The sequence below is a fragment of the Berkeleyomyces rouxiae genome (genome assembly GCF_048999995.1).
Source record: "Berkeleyomyces rouxiae strain 22BRR77 chromosome Unknown BrBRR77_ptg000012l, whole genome shotgun sequence".
Lineage (NCBI taxonomy): Eukaryota > Fungi > Ascomycota > Sordariomycetes > Microascales > Ceratocystidaceae > Berkeleyomyces > Berkeleyomyces rouxiae.
Genome location: NW_027396502.1, coordinates 2,972,687 through 2,991,521, shown reverse-complemented (window position 1 = coordinate 2,991,521; position 18,835 = coordinate 2,972,687). Strand labels below are relative to the sequence as shown.

Sequence of the window (18,835 nt, the reverse complement as noted above, 5' to 3'; positions counted from 1 at the left end):
TCGAAGGCGAAACGGCAATACTGGTAGTCCTCAATCGCGAGAAGATTATGTGGCCCCAAGGTTAGTTTAGCCCGGGGTGTGAAGACAGAGAAGGGCGTCCTTGGTGCAGGCTTGTCGAGTTGGTCTTTGTTGTGTGGCTGATGACGAGGGGCTCAGCAGGCTTCTTGGTTGGATAGAGACGGATGTTGAATGCTATGAACAAGGAAATAGAGCAGAGAGTGTGCTTTCTTCCACAAAGAAATGAACAATAAAGGTAGAATGGCAGGCTTTAGCGGAAAAGCCAATGTCGGCTAGATTAGACACATGAAGTTGGCGATGCTAATGCAGACACGCATCAAAAGAATGGCAAAGGATGGGAGGACAAAGGCAGCCTCGATTCATATGGCGGTCTATGTCTGTGTGTTGCGTTGGTTCTGCTTGATCTTCCTCCCCTTCCTTGTACCAAGAGGAAGCATTGGAGACTGTGCAAATAGCATTGGTCCTTGTTCTACCATACCCTTTCCCTTTCCTTTTCCACATGTAATGTTTACAGGGGTGGGACGTTGGCCCGGTAACGCAGCCGCTTGTGGCTGCCTCCACTTTGGAGCAATATGTCAACATAGGGTAGTTTCATAGTTACACACAGATGACACACCATATGAAAGTTCCAACTAACTACACGCACAATACATAACTACACATAGGATGACCAGCTATGGCCGACCTCAATGATCTTTCACCGAAATTCAAGAATGTTTATATGGCTTAGGTAAACTGGAAACACACTCTTTCTTATTCTTACACATGGTATACACTAAAACAGATGGGGCGATGAAAAGTACACAGAAGCTGTCTTGGGAGACCCAAGGTTACAGCCTTGCTGAGTGGCTGGTCGGCCATTTTAAGAGAGTATACCACAGAGCGGTATACAACATGACGACCTGCACCCACGATACGACGGCCTAAGGTGGATGGGAGGGAGAGCAGACTAAGGGGGTGGCGAAGGTGGAAGAAAAGTACAAGACAACGCCAGCGTCAGGGACAAATGAAACGAGAAGCAAAATGCAAGACCCAAAGACCTAACTTCGTCACTTCTTTTCCTGTCCAGGCAAAAACATGCCAGAGAATGAACCCATCATGTTGTTCATAGCCTCCTGTTGCTGCTTCTCCATAGCATCCTTTTGTTCCTTCAAATATTTCTCGCCATTGGCCTTAAGGTCAGACTCTAGCATGTTGTAGTACCTCTGGCCACGCTCTCGCGCAATGTCATGCAGCATTTTGCCCTGTGCAAAAGCCTCGGCAGGGTTGATATCGTCAGAGTTTGCAGAGGCACTACCGCCTTTGAGTCCAAGCAAGCCACCAACAAAGTTGCTTGCAGAGCTCTTGGGCTTGCGCGCTTCCAGCTGCTTTTGGAAATTGGCGCGAGATATAGCCTCGCGACGGGCAAACTCTTCCGGGATATTCTTGCCATCAAATGACTTGATGACCTTGCGTACATCACTAGTTTGCATAGTGGCCAAATACTCAAGGAATGGAACCAGATCAACCAAGTCTGTGTCACGGGGATTACCCTTCCACTTGGGCAGAATTATGGCGTTTTCTGGCTGCTTGCGCAGACGGCGGGCGTTGGTGTCAATCATGATGACCTTGGAGAGGTCACGGTTGAGGTATGAAAGGTCCTACAGAGTGTAGACAGATTAGTAACCCAAGGCTGATTATATAGCAACAAGTTGTCTTCCTTACCTTCACAATCTCGCCATCCTCATACTTGGTAGCTTCGCGGAATAAGGGAAACATGATGAACTGGAAAGGATCCAGTTTTTGGACCGTTGGCAGTGCGTTCATGGACGGGACTGATGTGAAGAGCACTAGTTCATAATATTGGCTCAGATATCTCAAAAAGTAGTCAACCCCGGGTCTTTTTGCCGTCGTCCATCCACGCTGGCGATCCCATGCACTGTGAATAAGCATGTCCTCTAGTGAGATACACAAAGTGTATGGCTTTTGCAGGGATGGATCCAGAATGGGGAGTAGCTTCTCGAAGGCAGGCTCCTGATAGTATGTGACAGTTTCTGTCATGCGTGCGCGGACACGGTTCCACCACAAGCCCATTCCCCAACCATTGGGTACACCAGCGTGCTGCGCTGCTTCTTCTTGCGAGTCCCAATCACGACCCAAGTAGGCAACACCGGCAACAGCGCTAAACAAGACCAATCCTAGGGAGTATTTGGCAACAGTCTCTTGCTTGCGTTCAGCAGAGGACTTGTAAGAGTCACGAGAAGACCCATCCCCACGGGCACCGGATCCATCTTGCTTCGACTCAGCAACCGATGCCGACAAGGCTTTGCTTAGCTCATCACCAATGTTTTCATGACCGCTTTTGCGAGCAGCCTGCTCAAACTCAAAGGTGGATGGGATACCCTGGGTCAGATCGGGGAGCTCGTAGAACTTGGCCTCTGACTCGGGTCCTGCAGCTGAGGGCTTTTTGTTGGAGGCTTCGGGTTCGTTCGCGGACGGAGTGGATTTTGGCGATTTGGAAGTATGGGCGGGAGTATTAGACTCCTTGGACGTGGACAAATACAGGCGGGTGTTGCATGCCAAGGCGGCGCTTCGAAGGACGGTAGGTCGAACGTGGTTGGCAGCACGAGATGGCGCCAACCTGACAACTCGTGAGAACATGGCGTTGAAACAAAGAGGGCGATCAGAAACGCGAACGGTCACCAAGCCTAGCTTGGATGGAGGTGCCAGAAGTTGTGACAAAGGATGTTGTGATAATGAAGGCGGTTGGCATCGAGATCGTTGTCCAGCCTGCTTCGACTTGAGCTTGATGGCTTTGCTTACGGTCCTTCGTGTCGTCGCAGAGATCGCCTGAATTATGGGTCCACTATTAAAAAGTATCCACATCCACTGTGTGAAAAAGAGTGACGATTCTTTTTTTTAAAAGTCTAGCGGGGGAGCACGTGACTCCCACCCATCCAAGTGGGGACATGCAGACTAAGGCTAACTAGAGTGACGATTCCAAGTGGGCCCCTGCCCAAGGCCAGTCACATGCGTGAACTGCCACGGCCCCCATCCCTCCAAGGATTTGGACTGCCCGGTCCGACCGTATGTCAGGAACGGGATTGTGCGCCAGCTCCCCGCGGAAGCGATAAAGAAAATCCGCGCTGGCTTCGCCCAAAAGCCTACCCCGAAAGCCCCGGAGACCGGCACCAACGAGAAAAGCCCCTCTCCAACCGAGGAACCCCTCGCCCCAACGACACAGTCGGACGTCATGGAAGTATCTTCCGACTCCGATTCCGAAACCCACTCCTCCCCCGATTCGTCTACATGTTAGGAAACCCTATCAGGACGATCCGAGGACAGGAGACCACTGACTCCCACCCCCCTCACCTTCGTGTTTTTCAAGCGAACGTGGGCAGGGGCGGCCCGGCACACGACCTTGCTCTCCACTTAGCTGAGAAGAACAAGGCGGATGTCGTACTCCTCCAAGAACCATACACCTTCAAAGACAGGCATGGTGCTGTCCGTACCAAATGCCACCCTAATTGGGACACTTTCCTGCCTGTCGCTGACCCTGAAACCCGACCCAGGGCTATAACCTTCATCCGCAAGGAAAAAGGTCTACACCCGATTCAGCTATGCCCGACACGCACCGGCGACTGTGTATGGCTGCAACTGGAAAGGAGCGGAAGAGAAATCCAAATTGTTAATGTATATCGCCACCAAGAGACCCTGGCCGCTGACTTGATCAGATGGCTGGACCCGATCTTTGGGAAATGCCTGATAGCAGGAGACTTCAATCTCCACCACCCCTACTGGGAACCCGGAGTGCCAATTTCGAACGGAGCGAGCGTCTTTGCCGACTGGATCGACGAGGTGGGTCTCTCTCTAACCAGCCCTTCCGGCGTCCCGACACATGCCAGAGGGCACACCCTAGACCTATGTCTCTCCAACATCCCAGATGTTGAGTCCGAAATAGCTAGCACTCTTGACACTACTTCCGATCACTCCACGATCTGGACAAGGATCCCTTTTGGCAAGCCTATCCCACCCGAACCTCTACCCGGTTATACATTAGCCGCCGAGAAGATACCTGAGCTCAGACGTACATTCAGATCGCTCCCTCTACCCCACCTCCCTCACCCCGACTCCCCTCCCACCACGACGTTACTAGACGAGGCCGTAGAGTGCCTGAACCGGTCCATTGAAGCCGCCTTGGCCGCCACTATGGAGAGACGAAAGAGAGCCTCCCGCAGAGGCACCCCCTGGTGGAACGAAGACTGCAAGGATGCCGAGCGAGCTTACAAGGACGCCATCCAAACAACGACCTTTGACATCGACAATCTGATCAAAGCAAAAAAGAACCTACGCAACGCTGTACGCCGCGCTAAGAGATCGTTGAACAAAGAGAGAATCGCAGACGCCTCTACCCCCGACAGCCTGTGGAAAATAGCTAGATGGCGCAAGCCCAACAACCTCTCTGGAAGTCCCCCTTTGCAGGACGGCGACAGAACCGTGGTGACCCCCTTGGAGAAGATGGATCTGCTGGCGAGTCGACTCCTCGATCGAGGTGACCTGACGAGGGACCTAAACCCAGGAGGCTATCACACGGCCCCTGCCCGCAGGATCGACATGGATACCGAATTCAGTCAAGCAGAAGTCCGCCGAGCAGTGATAGGAGCGAAAAACTCAACTCCCGGCCGTGACGGCATATCAGTGGCCATCCTAAAAGCCCTTTGGGGCGAACTCGAGGCCTTCGTGACATCCTTATTCTCCCTGTGCTTCAGATGGGGGCATCACCCTGCTCACTTCAAACACGCCGAAATTGTGGTCATCCCCAAGCCAGACAAAGACCCTTCTCTCCCTGGCTCATGGCGTCCCATCGCCCTACTACCATGCCTCGGCAAAGGCCTCGAGAGGCTCATCGCCAGGAAGATTACGTTCCTAGCCCTCGAAAACTCAATCCTCCACCCGCAACAATTTGGCGCCTTGCCGAAAAGAAGCGCATCTGACCTGGTGGCCTGCGTCATCCATGACATCGAAAGAAATTGGGCGGAGAGCAAGGCGAGTACCTTATTGACCATGGACGTTAAAGGTGCTTTCGACGCAGTCCTCCCCGGTCGGCTCCAATGTCGGCTCCGCGAACAAGGCTGGCCCTCATACTTGACAAGCTGGGTGGGTTCCTTTATCTCCGACAGAAAATGCCGGCTACGGATGGGCTCGATCCGATCGACAGGGAAAAACATATCGTGCGGTGTTCCACAAGGCTCTCCGGTATCCCCCATTCTGTTCATGCTGTTCCTTCAGCCTCTGATCAGCACCAAACACCGATTCAGCTACGCAGACGACGTGGCTATTCTCGCCAGCGGCCGGTCGCCCCTGGAGTCTGTAGCCTCGGCTCAGTCTGCTGCTGAGAAAATGCGAAAATGGGCTCATGAGAACGGAGTAGAGTTCGCACCAAACAAGACTGAGGTGCTCCACTTCACACGATCCCGCCTCCACCCCCACCCTCCGGTAACTATTGGTGGAACCACAACTGCCCCGAAGAGCTCTATGAGATGGCTCGGCTTCTGGCTCGACTCTAAGCTGTCGTTCAACAAGCACGTAGAGACATGGTCCACCAAGGGGCGCAAAGCAGCCAACTTTCTGAGATCCATCTCGAACACGCAGAGCGGAGTCCCTCCTGCCATGGCCCGACTTGCGGTCATTGCTTGTGTGATCCCTACCGCAATGTATGGCGCAGAAACGTACTGGCCAGGCCTCCACCGGACGAGCTCCAGAGGCAATCAGGTCTCCACTCGGGCTAAACACCTCGCAAACAGAATAGAGGGCACGCTCCGGGTCGCGATGAGAGCGGTGCTGCCAGTATGGAAGACTACGCCCTCCTCAGCCCTTCATCGTGAGGCCGCAATCGCCCCCGCCTTACTCCTCCTGGAGAACAAACGACAAAGGTTAGCCGCTAGGTGGACAAGCCTGGACCCTGCTCACCCGCTGGTATCTCGAGCCAACGCCAGCCCTGAAACTAGACTCGGCCGAACTCTTTCCCTGATCGAGCACAAACCGCCAAGACCCAAACTGATGCCCCCGCCCAAGACGGCACAACCGACCAAAAAGACCAAGGAAGGCTACGACTTCTCCCCGCTCCGGAAAGCCGCCGACACCCGTGACATCTTGGTGTACTCAGATGGCTCCAAGCTTGAGGATGGCCGCACTGGCTGGGGATTTGTCATCTTCCAAGGTGGCCATCTGCTCGGAAGCGGTCGCGGCTCCCTTGGGACGAACCACGAGGTCTATGACGCTGAGATAGCCGGTGCACTGTTCGGCTTGAGGATGGCCCTCCAGACCCCATGCACCTACTTAGCCGACAACATCCTAGTAGTCCTAGACAACCAGGCCGCTCATGACTGCCTCCTCCCCGGGGCCACACCGACAGACACCAGCCAAGACTGCATCCTTGAGTTCCACTCACTTGCTGGCACTTGGCCCAACCGACACCGCTACACTCGAGTGCAAGTGGGGCAAGTCCTCCCGTTCTGGGTCCCTGGACACAAGGGCATTCCCGGCAACGAAATGGCTGACACTCTGGCAAAGGAAGGCGCGTCTCTGACTCCACCACCCAACCTCACCCCCTCTATCGCCCACGTTCACCGTGTGGCACGCGAAAGGCTACGCGTTGCGTATGCAGAATGGTGGGCTACCTCAGCCCCCACGTCATACAAGGACCTCGGGCTCACGGCGACACTGAAGGCCCCCTTCGAGCTGACAATCCCTAGAAAGACTCTTGGTTGGCTACTCGCTGCTCGTTCCCACCACGGGGACTTCGAAGAATACCACGAGCGCATGAACCACGCCAACTTTAAAGCCACATGCTCATGCGGGAAACGAAAAGATCCCCTCCACCTCTTCTTCTGTTGGAAAGGCAAACGTCTGTCGAAGGTCTTCACCAGGAGGCCCATACACATGACAATCGACGACACCCTGACCACGAAACAAGGTGCACGCGACTTCCGCAGGTTTGTTGAAGAAACAAAATTCTTCGTAGATATATGCCCGTAGCCTGTAGCTTGTAGCCATGTTTTGGTGGACGGTAGGAGAGAAAGCTCAGCCAGGATAGCGCTGCTTGAGTCCCCTCCCGCTCCCCAGTACCGACCGGTTTTTCCCCTTCTTCCGGGGTTCTTGTACCACATAACTTTTCCTTTGTTTTCCGGACCTTCACCTTGGAGGGATTTTCGAGGACCCTAGGGTGCCTCGACGTCTAACGATCCAATAGGGTCGGGTCCACGTGACCCACAGACAGACGTAAAACGCAATAATAATAATAAAAAAAAAGTGACGATTCCAACACGTAAAAGCACTTTGGTACATAATGGACCACATGTGACAGAATTTCAACCTTCTACACTAGGGTTTACAACGAGCTACATCAGAGTTGTGTTTAAAAAGTCAGACTTTTTTCCCCAGACATTTTTCCTGTTGGTCACCACTTTATCACGAGTTTGTGACAATATTACTATAGAATACATTTCAAAGGCAACACTCCGTACACTATGAATACTGAAACTACGAATTTCTTTTACTATATATCACCACTGGGTTGCTTTCTAGAGAAGAATTTGCTTGGTCACCCAGTAACTTTCCACTCTAAACTGGAAGGACGTGATGCTGGATATAAGATAAGTTCCCAGCCCCTGGCCTATAGTGTACCGGTGCTAAGTAGTGGCGCTTGCAAGCAGTGCAGAATCCTGTAACAATTAACCCTTGACTATGTTGAGTTGGCGTAAGGGTACAGCCAGGGTACATGACGACACGTGACCTTGTGGCACGTGCACATGGAGACCCACAGTTTCCACGATCTGGGATACAAAGGCAGGGAGAGGGAGAACATAGAACCTAGGGAGAACAAGAGAATAGAAGTAACGATTCACTGACATATTCGCCCTCACCCCAAAAGACTATGTAGTTACAACAACCCAAAAACACTGCAACCATATATCACACCAAAACCTGAGCACTCCGTATGTATGTATGTAAGTTATGGTCCTTGGCCGGCATTTTTGCCAACTCTCCGCCTGAACCACGTATTTAAGCAACTTAGAGAAAAGGCATGCTAGAAGCGTGGGGGAGCCGAGCAGTGCTATGAGCGTAGCGGGCTAAAGCAGTGTTAAAAGAGTTACAGGCCACGCAGTGCTGGGAAAGTATTGAGCTCAAGCAATGCTAAGAGAGTCACAGGCTCAAGCAGTGCAGGGTCCCGTCACCCTTTCTGCGCTGAGGTCATGTTACTGCACTTTTTTGAAACGTTTTGCCCATTATCCCCCCTAACAAACCTAAAAAAAAATCAACTTAATATGTCACTTGCTACGCAAGCGCCAATAACGACTCCCTTCTTGTTAGTGTGTAAAGTTGATTCAGAAACTGGTGGATTACCATTATATTCTCTTGGAATATTGAATTCCTATGTTCTCGTATGTCTGTGAACTTGTTAAGTTCCGAAAAATAATTTCCATCTAAACACAACGGTAAGTTGTCGTATCTGTTGGTGCATCCAGTCAACCTTAAAGGATTCGCGACCCTTGAAGGATGGGCTGAATGGAGCACCTGACTAATGTCCCCAAAGCACTATACCCAAAACAATCGGTCACTTGAACTCGAACGTTTGGAGTAGAGGTCAGTCAGCTGTTTGGATCACGGGTCCTAACACTGACGTCACGATTCCGGGTAACAAGCTGAACATCCATCACTTGAACAAGCTCCGAAAGATTATATCTCTTTCTACTTGCTTCGGAGAAGCACAACTCTCCATGAACATAAAAGGTTTAGCTACAAACGAAATAGGAAACACTGGTTTTTCCTTCTAGACAACAGTCTTCATCTTCCTCTCCATTGAATACAAGAGCAATACTTTCTACCACAGATCTTTGCACGCACTCACTTCTGTAACCAATTGATATTGTCTGACGTTCCGGAATCAAACTTCTTCCGTAAAGGACTTCAGTAAGTCCTCACAATCAAAGTACTGAAAGTATTGAGTAACAAGTTAATTAGTTTATATAGATTTGTTCACAACGGCGAGAAACAGATGAGTTGTATGTTCATACGCACAGCCAAATATGTGTTCAGATAATCTAAATATAGTGGCATTCAGCTATAGGACATTCCCATAGTTGGTTATCCCAGAAGAACTTGTAATCTTACCATAAAGCCATGTGCCTATCCGACCAGAGTGTTGTGGTCGAATCATTCCCAGACATTCAACCTGAACTCACAATTGGAGCCTGGAAAACTGGTTGTCTAGGCCTTTATCGGCTACCTCATTTTGATCATCATCACCCCAACCTCGCTCTGGGCCCCAAGTAATCTCCATTCCCAAGGTCTCTAACGTACTGACAAGAATCTGCATGAGGTTGCCACATTTTTTGACACTTTCCCATGCGTCAAGCTCAACCATGCGTACATCTGGCAGTCGGCTGATAACATCAGTAAGCAAATTGCTGCTGAAGGCTTCAAAGAATCCGTTTTCCTGTCGAAAGCCCTTGAAAACTGATTCGCCGGGGTCACACTCCACAAATATCTTGAGCTTGTACACCTTGGCGCAGTCTTGCAGGCCCAAAGCATCATTAACTACCCATCCTCTAGGCGGCTGACTCCAACCAGGTCCGAGTCGAACTTCCAGTGTTGTCATTTGAGCTCGTGAATTTGGCTTCATACGTGCCAGCAACGGTTTCTTGGTCTTGAAGTATCGACCGGGGTGACATGGAAAAACACGAAATGTGCGAGAACTGTAAAAATAGTCTGATGCTTCGTAGCGAATCATTCGGCAGGTCTTGAAAAGGCCAAGTTTCTTGTGGATCAGTCGGTGGTTCTCGGGATCCAAGTCAATGGTGCGCCAAACATCTTGAAAGAAGTATCGATATACCTCTAGACGTAGCTCAGATGGAAGATCAAGGAAAGGGAATGGATCTATCTTCTTGCGTTTCGAAACCGGCGCAAGAGAGCTGACTGTGGGGGTGGTGGTAATGGTAGCGCTGGAAGGCTCGACGAGATTGGCTGATGTAGAGAGAATTGCTGTTATGGGAGGTTTTGGCGCAGGGAACTTGATACTGAGAACTTTGGGGCCTGCAGAGGACGGAATGGTAGATTTCGAGCCGGGCTTCAAGCCAGTCTTGGATCCTAACTTCTGTGACTTCATTGCAAGATGGCTAATGAAACACGGTAGGTGGGTGGGAAGGCGACACAGGAGGCGCGAGGACAGACAAGAAACGAGGGAAGAGAAAGTGCTCGCGGCGATAGCAACATTCGCAAAAAAATGTCACGATCACGGTATCTCTGACTTTCCTTGCTCTATAGGTGTCTCTGACTTGTCTCAAGGCCAAGGACAAAGTATGTCGATGTCGATGTGTAGTTATGGAATCATGATGCGTAATATGGCATTGTTGCACGACCTTATCGATAGACGGCTTTACTTATCGATCAAATTCCCTGTAAACCCATAACACGTGATATGATTAGTAAGGGAGCTAGGTTTGTAGAAATTTCGTCAAACGGTCTCAAAAATTTCATCATTACGTGACTCAATATGAACCTACAATTCTAATTTTTACTGGATATGTTGCGACCGAAAATGTGTCTTTTTTACGCCCTCAATGATGACTATACATATGCGTGACACTCACTTTAATGATAGCTTGAGCCCTACATTGTTTTTTTTGAATGGAATTTGCTTTGATTTGCATTTTTAATTTTATTTTTGGAATTGAATCGATTTTGAGGGTCGTTTTTCGTGATGTTCAGCCCCCACCCCCCTGTTTTTTTTGTTTTATTTTGTTTTATCACTTTTTAAAGTCACGCAGGGTACTGTCACATGCAGAGCAACCCTATAGCATATGGCTTGGGGTTGGGGCCACGTGAGTCGCACCCTCATCCTAGTGGGGACATGCGGACTGTGTGGGAGATGTATGGCTGGCGCCCGCATTCCGCTGGGCGCGTGGGTATAGCTGTACATGGGTAGGCTACGAAACTACTGGCTTGGTGGCTGAGGTCTTTCGGCCGGTTCAGCCACAGGCAATGGAGCTTTGGGCGCCCACCCCCTCGCCCCCCTGTCAGCCAAGTTCCCATGCAAATGGTCACGTGATGATGAAAACTTTGAGACCGCTTTACGGGCGTTCATAGGGATGTTGGACCGACCCCAAGAACTGGAGGCCCATCTCCCTACTGTCCACCCTCGGGAAGGGCATAGAGAGGTTAGTCGCCAGACGCCTCGCTTTCTGGGCCCTAAAGTCCAGAGTCACCGCACCAGAGCACTTCGGTGCCTTGCCTGGGCGCGCGGCCACCGACCTGGTGGAATGCCTGGTTCATGACGTCAAAGACGCATGGGCCATGAAGAACGTGTGCACTCTAGCCACTGTCGACGTCGAGGGTGCCTTCGATAGCGTCCAACCGGGCCGCCTGGCGGTCCGCATGCGCGAGCAAGGCTGGCCCGACCCTCTGGTCCGATGGGCAGCGACGTTTGCGTCCGGGAGGTTTGCTCGCTTCCGCCTCGACGACCACCTCACCGAGTTCCGCCCCATCCCGCACGGTCTCCCTCAAGGGTCCCCCGCCTCTCTAATTCTGTTCCTGCTCTACCTGGAGCCTCTTCTCAATGTCATCCCAGCTAGTTTTGGGTACGTGGATGACATCGCCTTCCTCTGCTCTGCCAAGACCCTAGAGGAATCAGCCCGCCTCGCTGCCGAGCGTGTCAGCCAGGCAAGACAATGGTGCCGCGACAATGGCCTAACTCTCGCCGACAACAAGACAGAGTTCCAGCACTTCCACCGCACCCAGCAAAGGCCCCCTCCGATCGAGATCGATGGGGCAAGTCATGCTGCCAACGACTCAACAAGATGGCTAGGTATGTTCCTAGATACCAAGTTGAGCTTCAAAACCCACGTGCAACACTGGGCGGCCAAGGCGACGAAAGTCGCGGCACACACTCGTGGGTTTGGGAACACTGTTCGTGGATGCCCCACCAACCCTCTACGCTCCGCGGCTCTGGCAGCCGCACTACCCGTCTTGCTCTACGGAGCTGAGGTCTGGTGGCGAGGAGACACCATTACCCGTGCAGGGCGAACCGTCTCCACCCGCCCGGCACACCTGGTGGAGTTGGTCGAGAGAGCCCTCAAGGCCACCGCCAAGTCCATTCTCCCGGTGTACCGCACTACCCCGGTCCCGGCGCTCCTGAGGGAAGCCGGACTGAAACCGGCCAAGCTGCTCTTAGAGGAGCTGAGAGCCCGCTCAGCAATTCGCCTGGCAGCAGCTGATGTCCGCCACCCGTGCGCCCGGCGCATGGCAAGCGCGGGCCCGCGAAACGGGTCCTCCGACCTTCGGGCTAAGAGTGCCCTAACACCACCCATCCCGCGACGAGTTCTTCTCCCGTACTCATACGCACCCCCGCCTCCACGCCTCATGAGAAGTGAGATGTCAAAGGAGGCCTTCGAAAAGCTGGTTGCCGCCATCCCACCATACGACATCGTCGTATACTCCGACGGGTCCAAGCAGGCAGACGGCTCTGCAGGCGCCGGCGCGCACGTCACTCAGCTTGGCCAAGTCCTGGCTGAGAAGACCGCTTCTCTGGGCAGGTACCACGAGGTCTACGACGCGGAGGTCGCAGGCGCCCTCTTGGGCCTGAAGGCGGCGTTAGCATCTCCATGCACCCGCCTCGCCACCGATGTTCACGTGATACTGGACAATCAGAAGGCCTCGGAGTCTTTGCTTGACTCCACCCCGACTCTGACCTCTCAGAGGGAAATCCTTGAGTTCCGAGAACTCGCCGCGTCCTGGTCTGCCCGGACTGTCAGCACCATCGCCCGACCTGGGAGGGTCCGGGTACTGTGGTGCCCCGGCCATGTCGGCATCGAGGGCAACGAGCGTGCGGATGTGCTCGCCAAGGCGGCCTGCCGGGAAACGCCCGCCAGGCTTGTGGCAACAGTTGCAGGGGCCAAAGCAGCCACTAGACGCCATTTCTTTGAAGAGGCTTCGAAGTGGTGGCAGAAGACGGCACCTGCCTCCTACCACGAATTGGAGATCCCCTGGCCCAGAGGGCCCCCCAAGGAGCTCCGACTCCCAAGACGCCACCTCGGCTTCTTGATCCAATGCCAGACCGACCATGGTGACTTCATGTCATACCACGAACGGTTTGAGCACACCGGAGCGGCGCTTTACTGCGCCTGTGGCCGTCCCAAGGCCTCTACCCATTTCGCTGCGTGCCCCACCGTAAGGGAACGGCTCGCAACCCTCGGACGCCCCCGTGGCCTCGGGACCCTAGCCTTCGTGCTCGGTACCCCTACGGGAGCGGCCCGCCTCTCCACCCTCCTCCACAAGACACAGTTTCTTCAGGACCTGTGTCCCCTCTACTACACCTCCAGTGGGACAGCCGCTGTACAGCGCCCACTAACCCTTACGCAGGCCTCACCAGCCTAACCCTGGCATTGCGCTACGCGCTGTTGTAGCGACAGTTTTTGTTTCAAGCTAGCCTTAGTCTGCATGCTCCCACTGGGATGGGCGGGAGTCACGTGCTCCCCCGCTAGACTCTAAAAATAAATAAAATAAATAAACATAGGGATGTTGAATGGGAAAGTCATAGCTGAACAGAAACGCACATAACAGCGGAATAACCCTCGACTTGGAAAGTATCCTGGAAGCGCTCTTTGTTTATTCAATATAATTATAAACACCTGACTGATAGAAATGTTGTTCATGTATTACACGGGACAGTCCTGATGTCTTCTATGCTAAATAAGGTCTGCTCTCTTCTTCCCGGTATCTTGACTCACCTGACAAACTCATCGGTAATCGTTTTCGTTTTGCATGTTGAATCCCTCCAATTTCCTACCTTTGTGAAGATATGTCATTCTGGGACATACTTTCCCTCAATGGAGAACAATAGCTTCCGTTAAATGCTGATGCCATGTCGTCTCCCATCACTACCTTTACTTTCTTCATCATCCACAAAGTTTGAAGGTATACTTTCTTTCTATCATTATGAGGCTCTCTTTTGTTCCTATTGTAGCCGCTGCTGCAGGACTGGCTCTACGACATCAACAGATGGCTACTCATAGCAGGAAGATATGTGTAATAGGTAGTTGGTAGTTAACTATATGCCCAACTACGTAGTACTAACAGGTTAGTTAATGATGTCAATAACAGTGCCTGAACGGTGCGCCGCACAGTAACACTAGACCAAAAGTCTACGTACATGCATCACATTGTTTTTTTTTCAACTCTACGCAAAGCCTCAACCTCATTCTTTGTTCGCGGAACTACTCGCAAAAAAGACTTTTGCACATCATGCCTCTCGACACTTCGACATATTCTCTAGCGCTCTTGCGTACTGATGGCCGGAGATGGAACGAGCTGCGTCGTCTCCACGCCCAAATTCGCACACAAAATGCTGCAGACGGCTCTAGCTACCTAGAGATGGGCCATACCAAGGTCATGTGCGTCGTAAATGGGCCCAATGAAAGCGCCAAGCGGACACAATCTGCTAGCGGTGGCCATGCAGCCGTGGCTGTGAGCATTGTCATAGCAGGCTTCAGCTCAGTTGATCGCAAGAAACGGGCGCGCAACGACCGGTGAGTAACCAACCCTCAGCTACAAGAGTTGACGACATAGACAGAATAAAAAGAAATTTACACATGTTAATACTGATGTCACATGCTAACTTCCCTTATAGCCGTACACAAGAGCTGGAGGCTACAATCTCTCGCGCCTTTGCCGCCACTCTCCACACTCATCTTTTTCCCCATAGCGCTATCAACATTGCGCTACACGTTCTCTCACAAGATGGCTCTCTTCTTGCTGCTCTTTTGAACGCTGCTACCCTAGCTCTCATTGACGCTGGTATTCCCATGACTGACTACATTTCCGCCTGCACGGCTGGCTCAACATCAACATATGCCGCTGCTGATGAGGGTGCGGATCCGCTGCTTGATCTTAACTCTCAGGAAGAACAAGAACTGCCATTCTTAACAGTTGCTACCCTCGGATCCTCGGATAAGATTGTGGTTTTACTGTGTGAAAGCCGTATGCAGATCAGTCGCATGGAAGGTATGATGGCTGTAGGCGTCGATGGCTGCAAGCAAGTACGAAGATTTTTGAATGAAATCATCAAAGAAAAGGGGAACAAGATGGTGACAGAGGGCAACATGGCTAGAGGGGTTGGCTTCGATCTTCCGGAATAGAGTTGTAGGTGTAGCAGATGTGAAATAATATCCGTCCAGCAGAACACACATCCGCCAGGCTTTTAGTACTGCATTTACTTGAAGACAGCATACATCACATGGTTTTGCATAACTAGTTAATATTGTTAGAATGGTATCACTGCCGTATACCTGAGACTATGGGCCGCCATGTTGAAACCGGACTACCGACTCTCGAAACCCCCGAGGACGGACTCCTGGACGCCTGAACTTGTGAACCCATGCACCGGTTTCACGATCTAGACGACGTTTCGTGGGTAATGGGAAAGGTGTATAAAGAGCAGGTGCTCCCTCTCCGTTGTGATGGAAAGTCTAGGAAATATTAGATGATCCTCTTCTAGTTCAGTATCAATTCAATCAATTCTTCTTTCTTCTCTTCCATACGACTAAGTCTATTAAATATAAAAGTGAAATCAGTTTTATTGTTTGCTATAGTTATATATCTGTTGCTCGCCTTTCACCCTATCATAGCTCGTCGTGAGAAGCTTCGCTCAAGTTAATCTCAGAAAGATCATCTCGTTTCCACGAGCCCGCCAAAACCGCCTGCATAAAGTCGCTAATGCTCTTATCGCTAAAGTCGCCGTCATACTTGGATACCCAACCACGTTTATAGTTCACCACAGCCATGCCAACTTCCCGCTCCAGACCAAGGGCGGCACGTAGAGATACCAAGGCCTTGTTTTCATTGGGTACAAGGTAATACGGGAAGTTCGGTTGCTTGGTTGCCAAGTACTTTCCAACTGCCTCAATTGCAGGTGTATCTTCGGAAGCCAAGAACATAAGGCAAGTCTTTGATTTGGAAGATAGGCAGAACTTTTGGACTTCGTTGGCTGTAGAGAGAACAGTCGGAAGGCGAACATCGGGAGAAGGATCTTTGGCAGTAACAGGCTCTGTAACCTTGAACTTTTCCTTGATCGGCTTGGATTGATCCTTGAGCTTTTCTTTGGGTTCCTTCTTGGTCTTTGGGGTGGTTTTACCTCTGCCTGCACTCACGCGAGCATCCGGGTTTGGTATCGCAGCTTGGGCTAGGAACTCAAGGATAGGTTCCTTCTTAATCTCACCCTCATAGACAATAGCATCTCCACCACCCGGAGGCAATAGAATGAGAGTAGGGAACTTTTCAATGCTGTACTTCTGGATTGTCGACTTCTCTTTGTTGCGCACCTGGCCAATTATGATTTGACCGAGAAAGTCAATCGCAAGGCTTTTTAGCAGTGTACTAGTGACGCCTTTGTCCGTGAAAAGTAAGGCGTGTGGCTGCTCTGGCTTTTCTCCCAGGAATTTCTCCAAGTCTTTGTCTGTGATCTTGATGACGTGGTTGTTCATGCTCATGGCTACGGCGTTGACAATACCACTAGCACTACGCTCGCCGCGATAGTCCTCAACACTTGGACGTCCCGCCTTTTTTCCCGGTCGCACGATCTTCAGTGTGGGGTAACCCTGGATCCCCATGGAACTGCAGAGCCGCTTGTTCACGTCATCATCGCAGTTAATGGCGGCAACATTGGCCAGACCGGCAAGATTCAAGGCAGCTTTTTCGTAAGCAGGCTTAAGGTTTTGGCAATGGCCACACCAAGGCGCATAGAACTTGACAATCTAGAAGGACGTCAGTAAATCTAGTTACACACTAACAACGAAGAATATGACTAATCCCATACTGAGGTGTAGTTTGACTGCGCAACCAACTGATCATATGACTTGCTTTCTAGCTGCAAAACAGGAGAGCTTCTGGGGTATAAAGCAGCTTGGGCTCCAGGCACGTAACAGAGGAATGCTGAGAGCGCTGCTAATATAGTGGGGTGGTGCATAATGTGGCTGTTAGGTTGTAGTTCAGCGGTGTATGCCGACCTCGTTTATTGTAGATTGATGAATTCAAGGCAGAATATAAAAGTCCATGTACGTGTAGAACAATGAAGAAGAAAAGGCACGGAGTATTTTTTGTGTCTTGGATCAATGGGAGAGTCATATTCAGAAAGGCCACGGTGGAATTACAATCGTAGTTATATGCAGGCTGACTACCCTAGTCAGACCCTGATCCTAAAATGGCTAATTCATAGTTGTACAAAGCGTCACGTGTCTTGAGTTCAACAACCCTAAAGTCAGCAGCCAACGACTCAGCTAAACGAGGGGGAAGAGGACTTCTTAAAGTTATATGTAGCTCATCATGAACATAGCACCAAGCTCCCAGTTCTCTTCGTGACCGAGTTTTTTGTTAACCCCTTCCTTATCTTGCACCAACTCACGGTTCTTTTCACAGTTTCCCTCTTTTTGTTTTTCATTCGCTTGCGTTTATAAATGTCCAGCTTAATCCCTGACGGCCTCCGTCAGCCCGAGCTTGTGCGGTTCTTGTTGCGCGCCAACCAACTTCGCCAGATTAAGCCCGCGATTGCGTACTGGTGTGAATACTACGTCCTTGACCAGATAATTAGTCGCCAGCTGCATACAACTGATCAGGAATGTTTGACATGGACGACCACGTTGATGAGCCGTCTGGAGCAAACAAAGACAGAACACGCCAACGACGAAACTATCACTGATGATACTGCTGGTCAGGCATATGTCGAACAGTTTGCGCAGCAGGCTTTCGAGCGTAGCGAGCGCGTTCTTCGAGCCAACAAGGTGACCAAGTACGTGTGCTGACTGGTAATTATGCAAGTGTACTATCCAACTGCTGACATCTACCTCTTCACCTTGGCCAGACAAACAGCCGATACCTTTGACGCAGCTGCAACATTCTTTTCTCTTGCTAAGATTTGGGGGGATATTGATGAGGAAACAAGACAGAAGATAATGTTCTGCAAATGGAACGGTGCCCGCATTCTCAAGGCGATCCGCGCCGGCGAAGATCCAAATGCCTCAAATCCAGTACTTGATAACCCAGAACCTATACTGGACGACGATGTTCTAGCCTCCGAAACCAATCTAGATCCTGACGCTGAACTAGAAGCCGGGTCTGCCTTAGCCTCAGCTGCTACTGCTTCTTCAACATCACCTCAGCCCGTGACAGTGGAAGATATCGATGATCCCGATATTGAGCTACCTCAAGAGCAGCAGCACTCTACTGAACCGTGTGACTTGCTCCCAAGCGTGCCCCAAAATGTTGCACCGCGAACTATCGATCCTCCATCGCCAATGAGTGTGACTGACGATCCATCGGACTGGACGGCTGCCGCAGTTTCAGCCTCCGGCTCGCCAACCGGACCTGTTATTGATCCACATACTACGCTGGAATATAGTGCATCACATTCTGTCTCTCCCGCCACACCAGTACTAAGTGCACCAGAAACAACGACATCACTGCCTATTGCCACTGCCTCCTCAGCACCTGCAGTTGATGCATGGAAACCACCGGCACCTACAGCCCACGAATTTTCAACTGATGATGCCGATGCAGTCAAGGCTCAAAAACACTGTAAATGGGCCATTTCGGCACTTAATTTTGAAGATGTACCGACAGCGGTCAAGGAACTACGCAATGCGTTAGCGGCCTTGGGGGCGTTATAGTATGACTAAAGAAGCTTCAGCTGGAGCTCTCGTACGGTCGCTACACTTGAGGCTGGTAGCTTCTCACAAGAGAATGAATGATATGATTAATCACGGCTCTTTTGAAAGATTTACTTCGGCGT

At 51.2% G+C, this 18,835-nt stretch overlaps 7 protein-coding genes across 7 annotated transcripts; 4 read left to right on the top strand and 3 right to left on the bottom strand.

The window, feature by feature from the left end:
- Positions 1 to 1,067: 1,067 nt before the first annotated feature.
- Positions 1,068 to 2,658, bottom strand: BROUX77_008165 (uncharacterized protein; the record flags this gene model as incomplete). The annotated part of the gene is made up of 2 exons (XM_073753339.1): positions 1,068 to 1,658; positions 1,723 to 2,658. The coding sequence occupies 2 exons, from the start codon at positions 2,656 to 2,658 to the stop codon at positions 1,068 to 1,070; spliced, it is 1,527 nt and encodes a 508-aa protein (XP_073602458.1).
- Positions 2,659 to 3,306: 648 nt separating this feature from the next.
- Positions 3,307 to 7,035, top strand: BROUX77_008164 (uncharacterized protein; the record flags this gene model as incomplete). Its single annotated transcript, XM_073753338.1, has 1 exon — positions 3,307 to 7,035. One exon carries the CDS (start codon positions 3,307 to 3,309, stop codon positions 7,033 to 7,035), a length of 3,729 nt encoding a protein of 1,242 aa, XP_073602457.1.
- A 2,203-nt stretch (positions 7,036 to 9,238) lies between these two features.
- BROUX77_008163 (uncharacterized protein) lies at positions 9,239 to 10,165 on the bottom strand (the record flags this gene model as incomplete). The annotated part of the gene is made up of 1 exon (XM_073753337.1): positions 9,239 to 10,165. The coding sequence occupies one exon, from the start codon at positions 10,163 to 10,165 to the stop codon at positions 9,239 to 9,241; it is 927 nt and encodes a 308-aa protein (XP_073602456.1).
- A 1,187-nt stretch (positions 10,166 to 11,352) lies between these two features.
- On the top strand, positions 11,353 to 13,431 carry BROUX77_008162 (uncharacterized protein; the record flags this gene model as incomplete). Its single annotated transcript, XM_073753336.1, has 1 exon — positions 11,353 to 13,431. The coding sequence occupies one exon, from the start codon at positions 11,353 to 11,355 to the stop codon at positions 13,429 to 13,431; it is 2,079 nt and encodes a 692-aa protein (XP_073602455.1).
- An 867-nt stretch (positions 13,432 to 14,298) lies between these two features.
- Positions 14,299 to 15,191, top strand: BROUX77_008161 (uncharacterized protein; the record flags this gene model as incomplete). The annotated part of the gene is made up of 2 exons (XM_073753335.1): positions 14,299 to 14,582; positions 14,684 to 15,191. 2 exons carry the CDS (start codon positions 14,299 to 14,301, stop codon positions 15,189 to 15,191), a joined length of 792 nt encoding a protein of 263 aa, XP_073602454.1.
- Positions 15,192 to 15,674: 483 nt separating this feature from the next.
- Positions 15,675 to 17,017, bottom strand: BROUX77_008160 (uncharacterized protein; the record flags this gene model as incomplete). Its single annotated transcript, XM_073753334.1, has 2 exons — positions 15,675 to 16,805; positions 16,868 to 17,017. The coding sequence occupies 2 exons, from the start codon at positions 17,015 to 17,017 to the stop codon at positions 15,675 to 15,677; spliced, it is 1,281 nt and encodes a 426-aa protein (XP_073602453.1).
- A 487-nt stretch (positions 17,018 to 17,504) lies between these two features.
- On the top strand, positions 17,505 to 18,713 carry BROUX77_008159 (uncharacterized protein; the record flags this gene model as incomplete). The annotated part of the gene is made up of 2 exons (XM_073753333.1): positions 17,505 to 17,836; positions 17,909 to 18,713. The coding sequence occupies 2 exons, from the start codon at positions 17,505 to 17,507 to the stop codon at positions 18,711 to 18,713; spliced, it is 1,137 nt and encodes a 378-aa protein (XP_073602452.1).
- Positions 18,714 to 18,835: the final 122 nt, after the last annotated feature.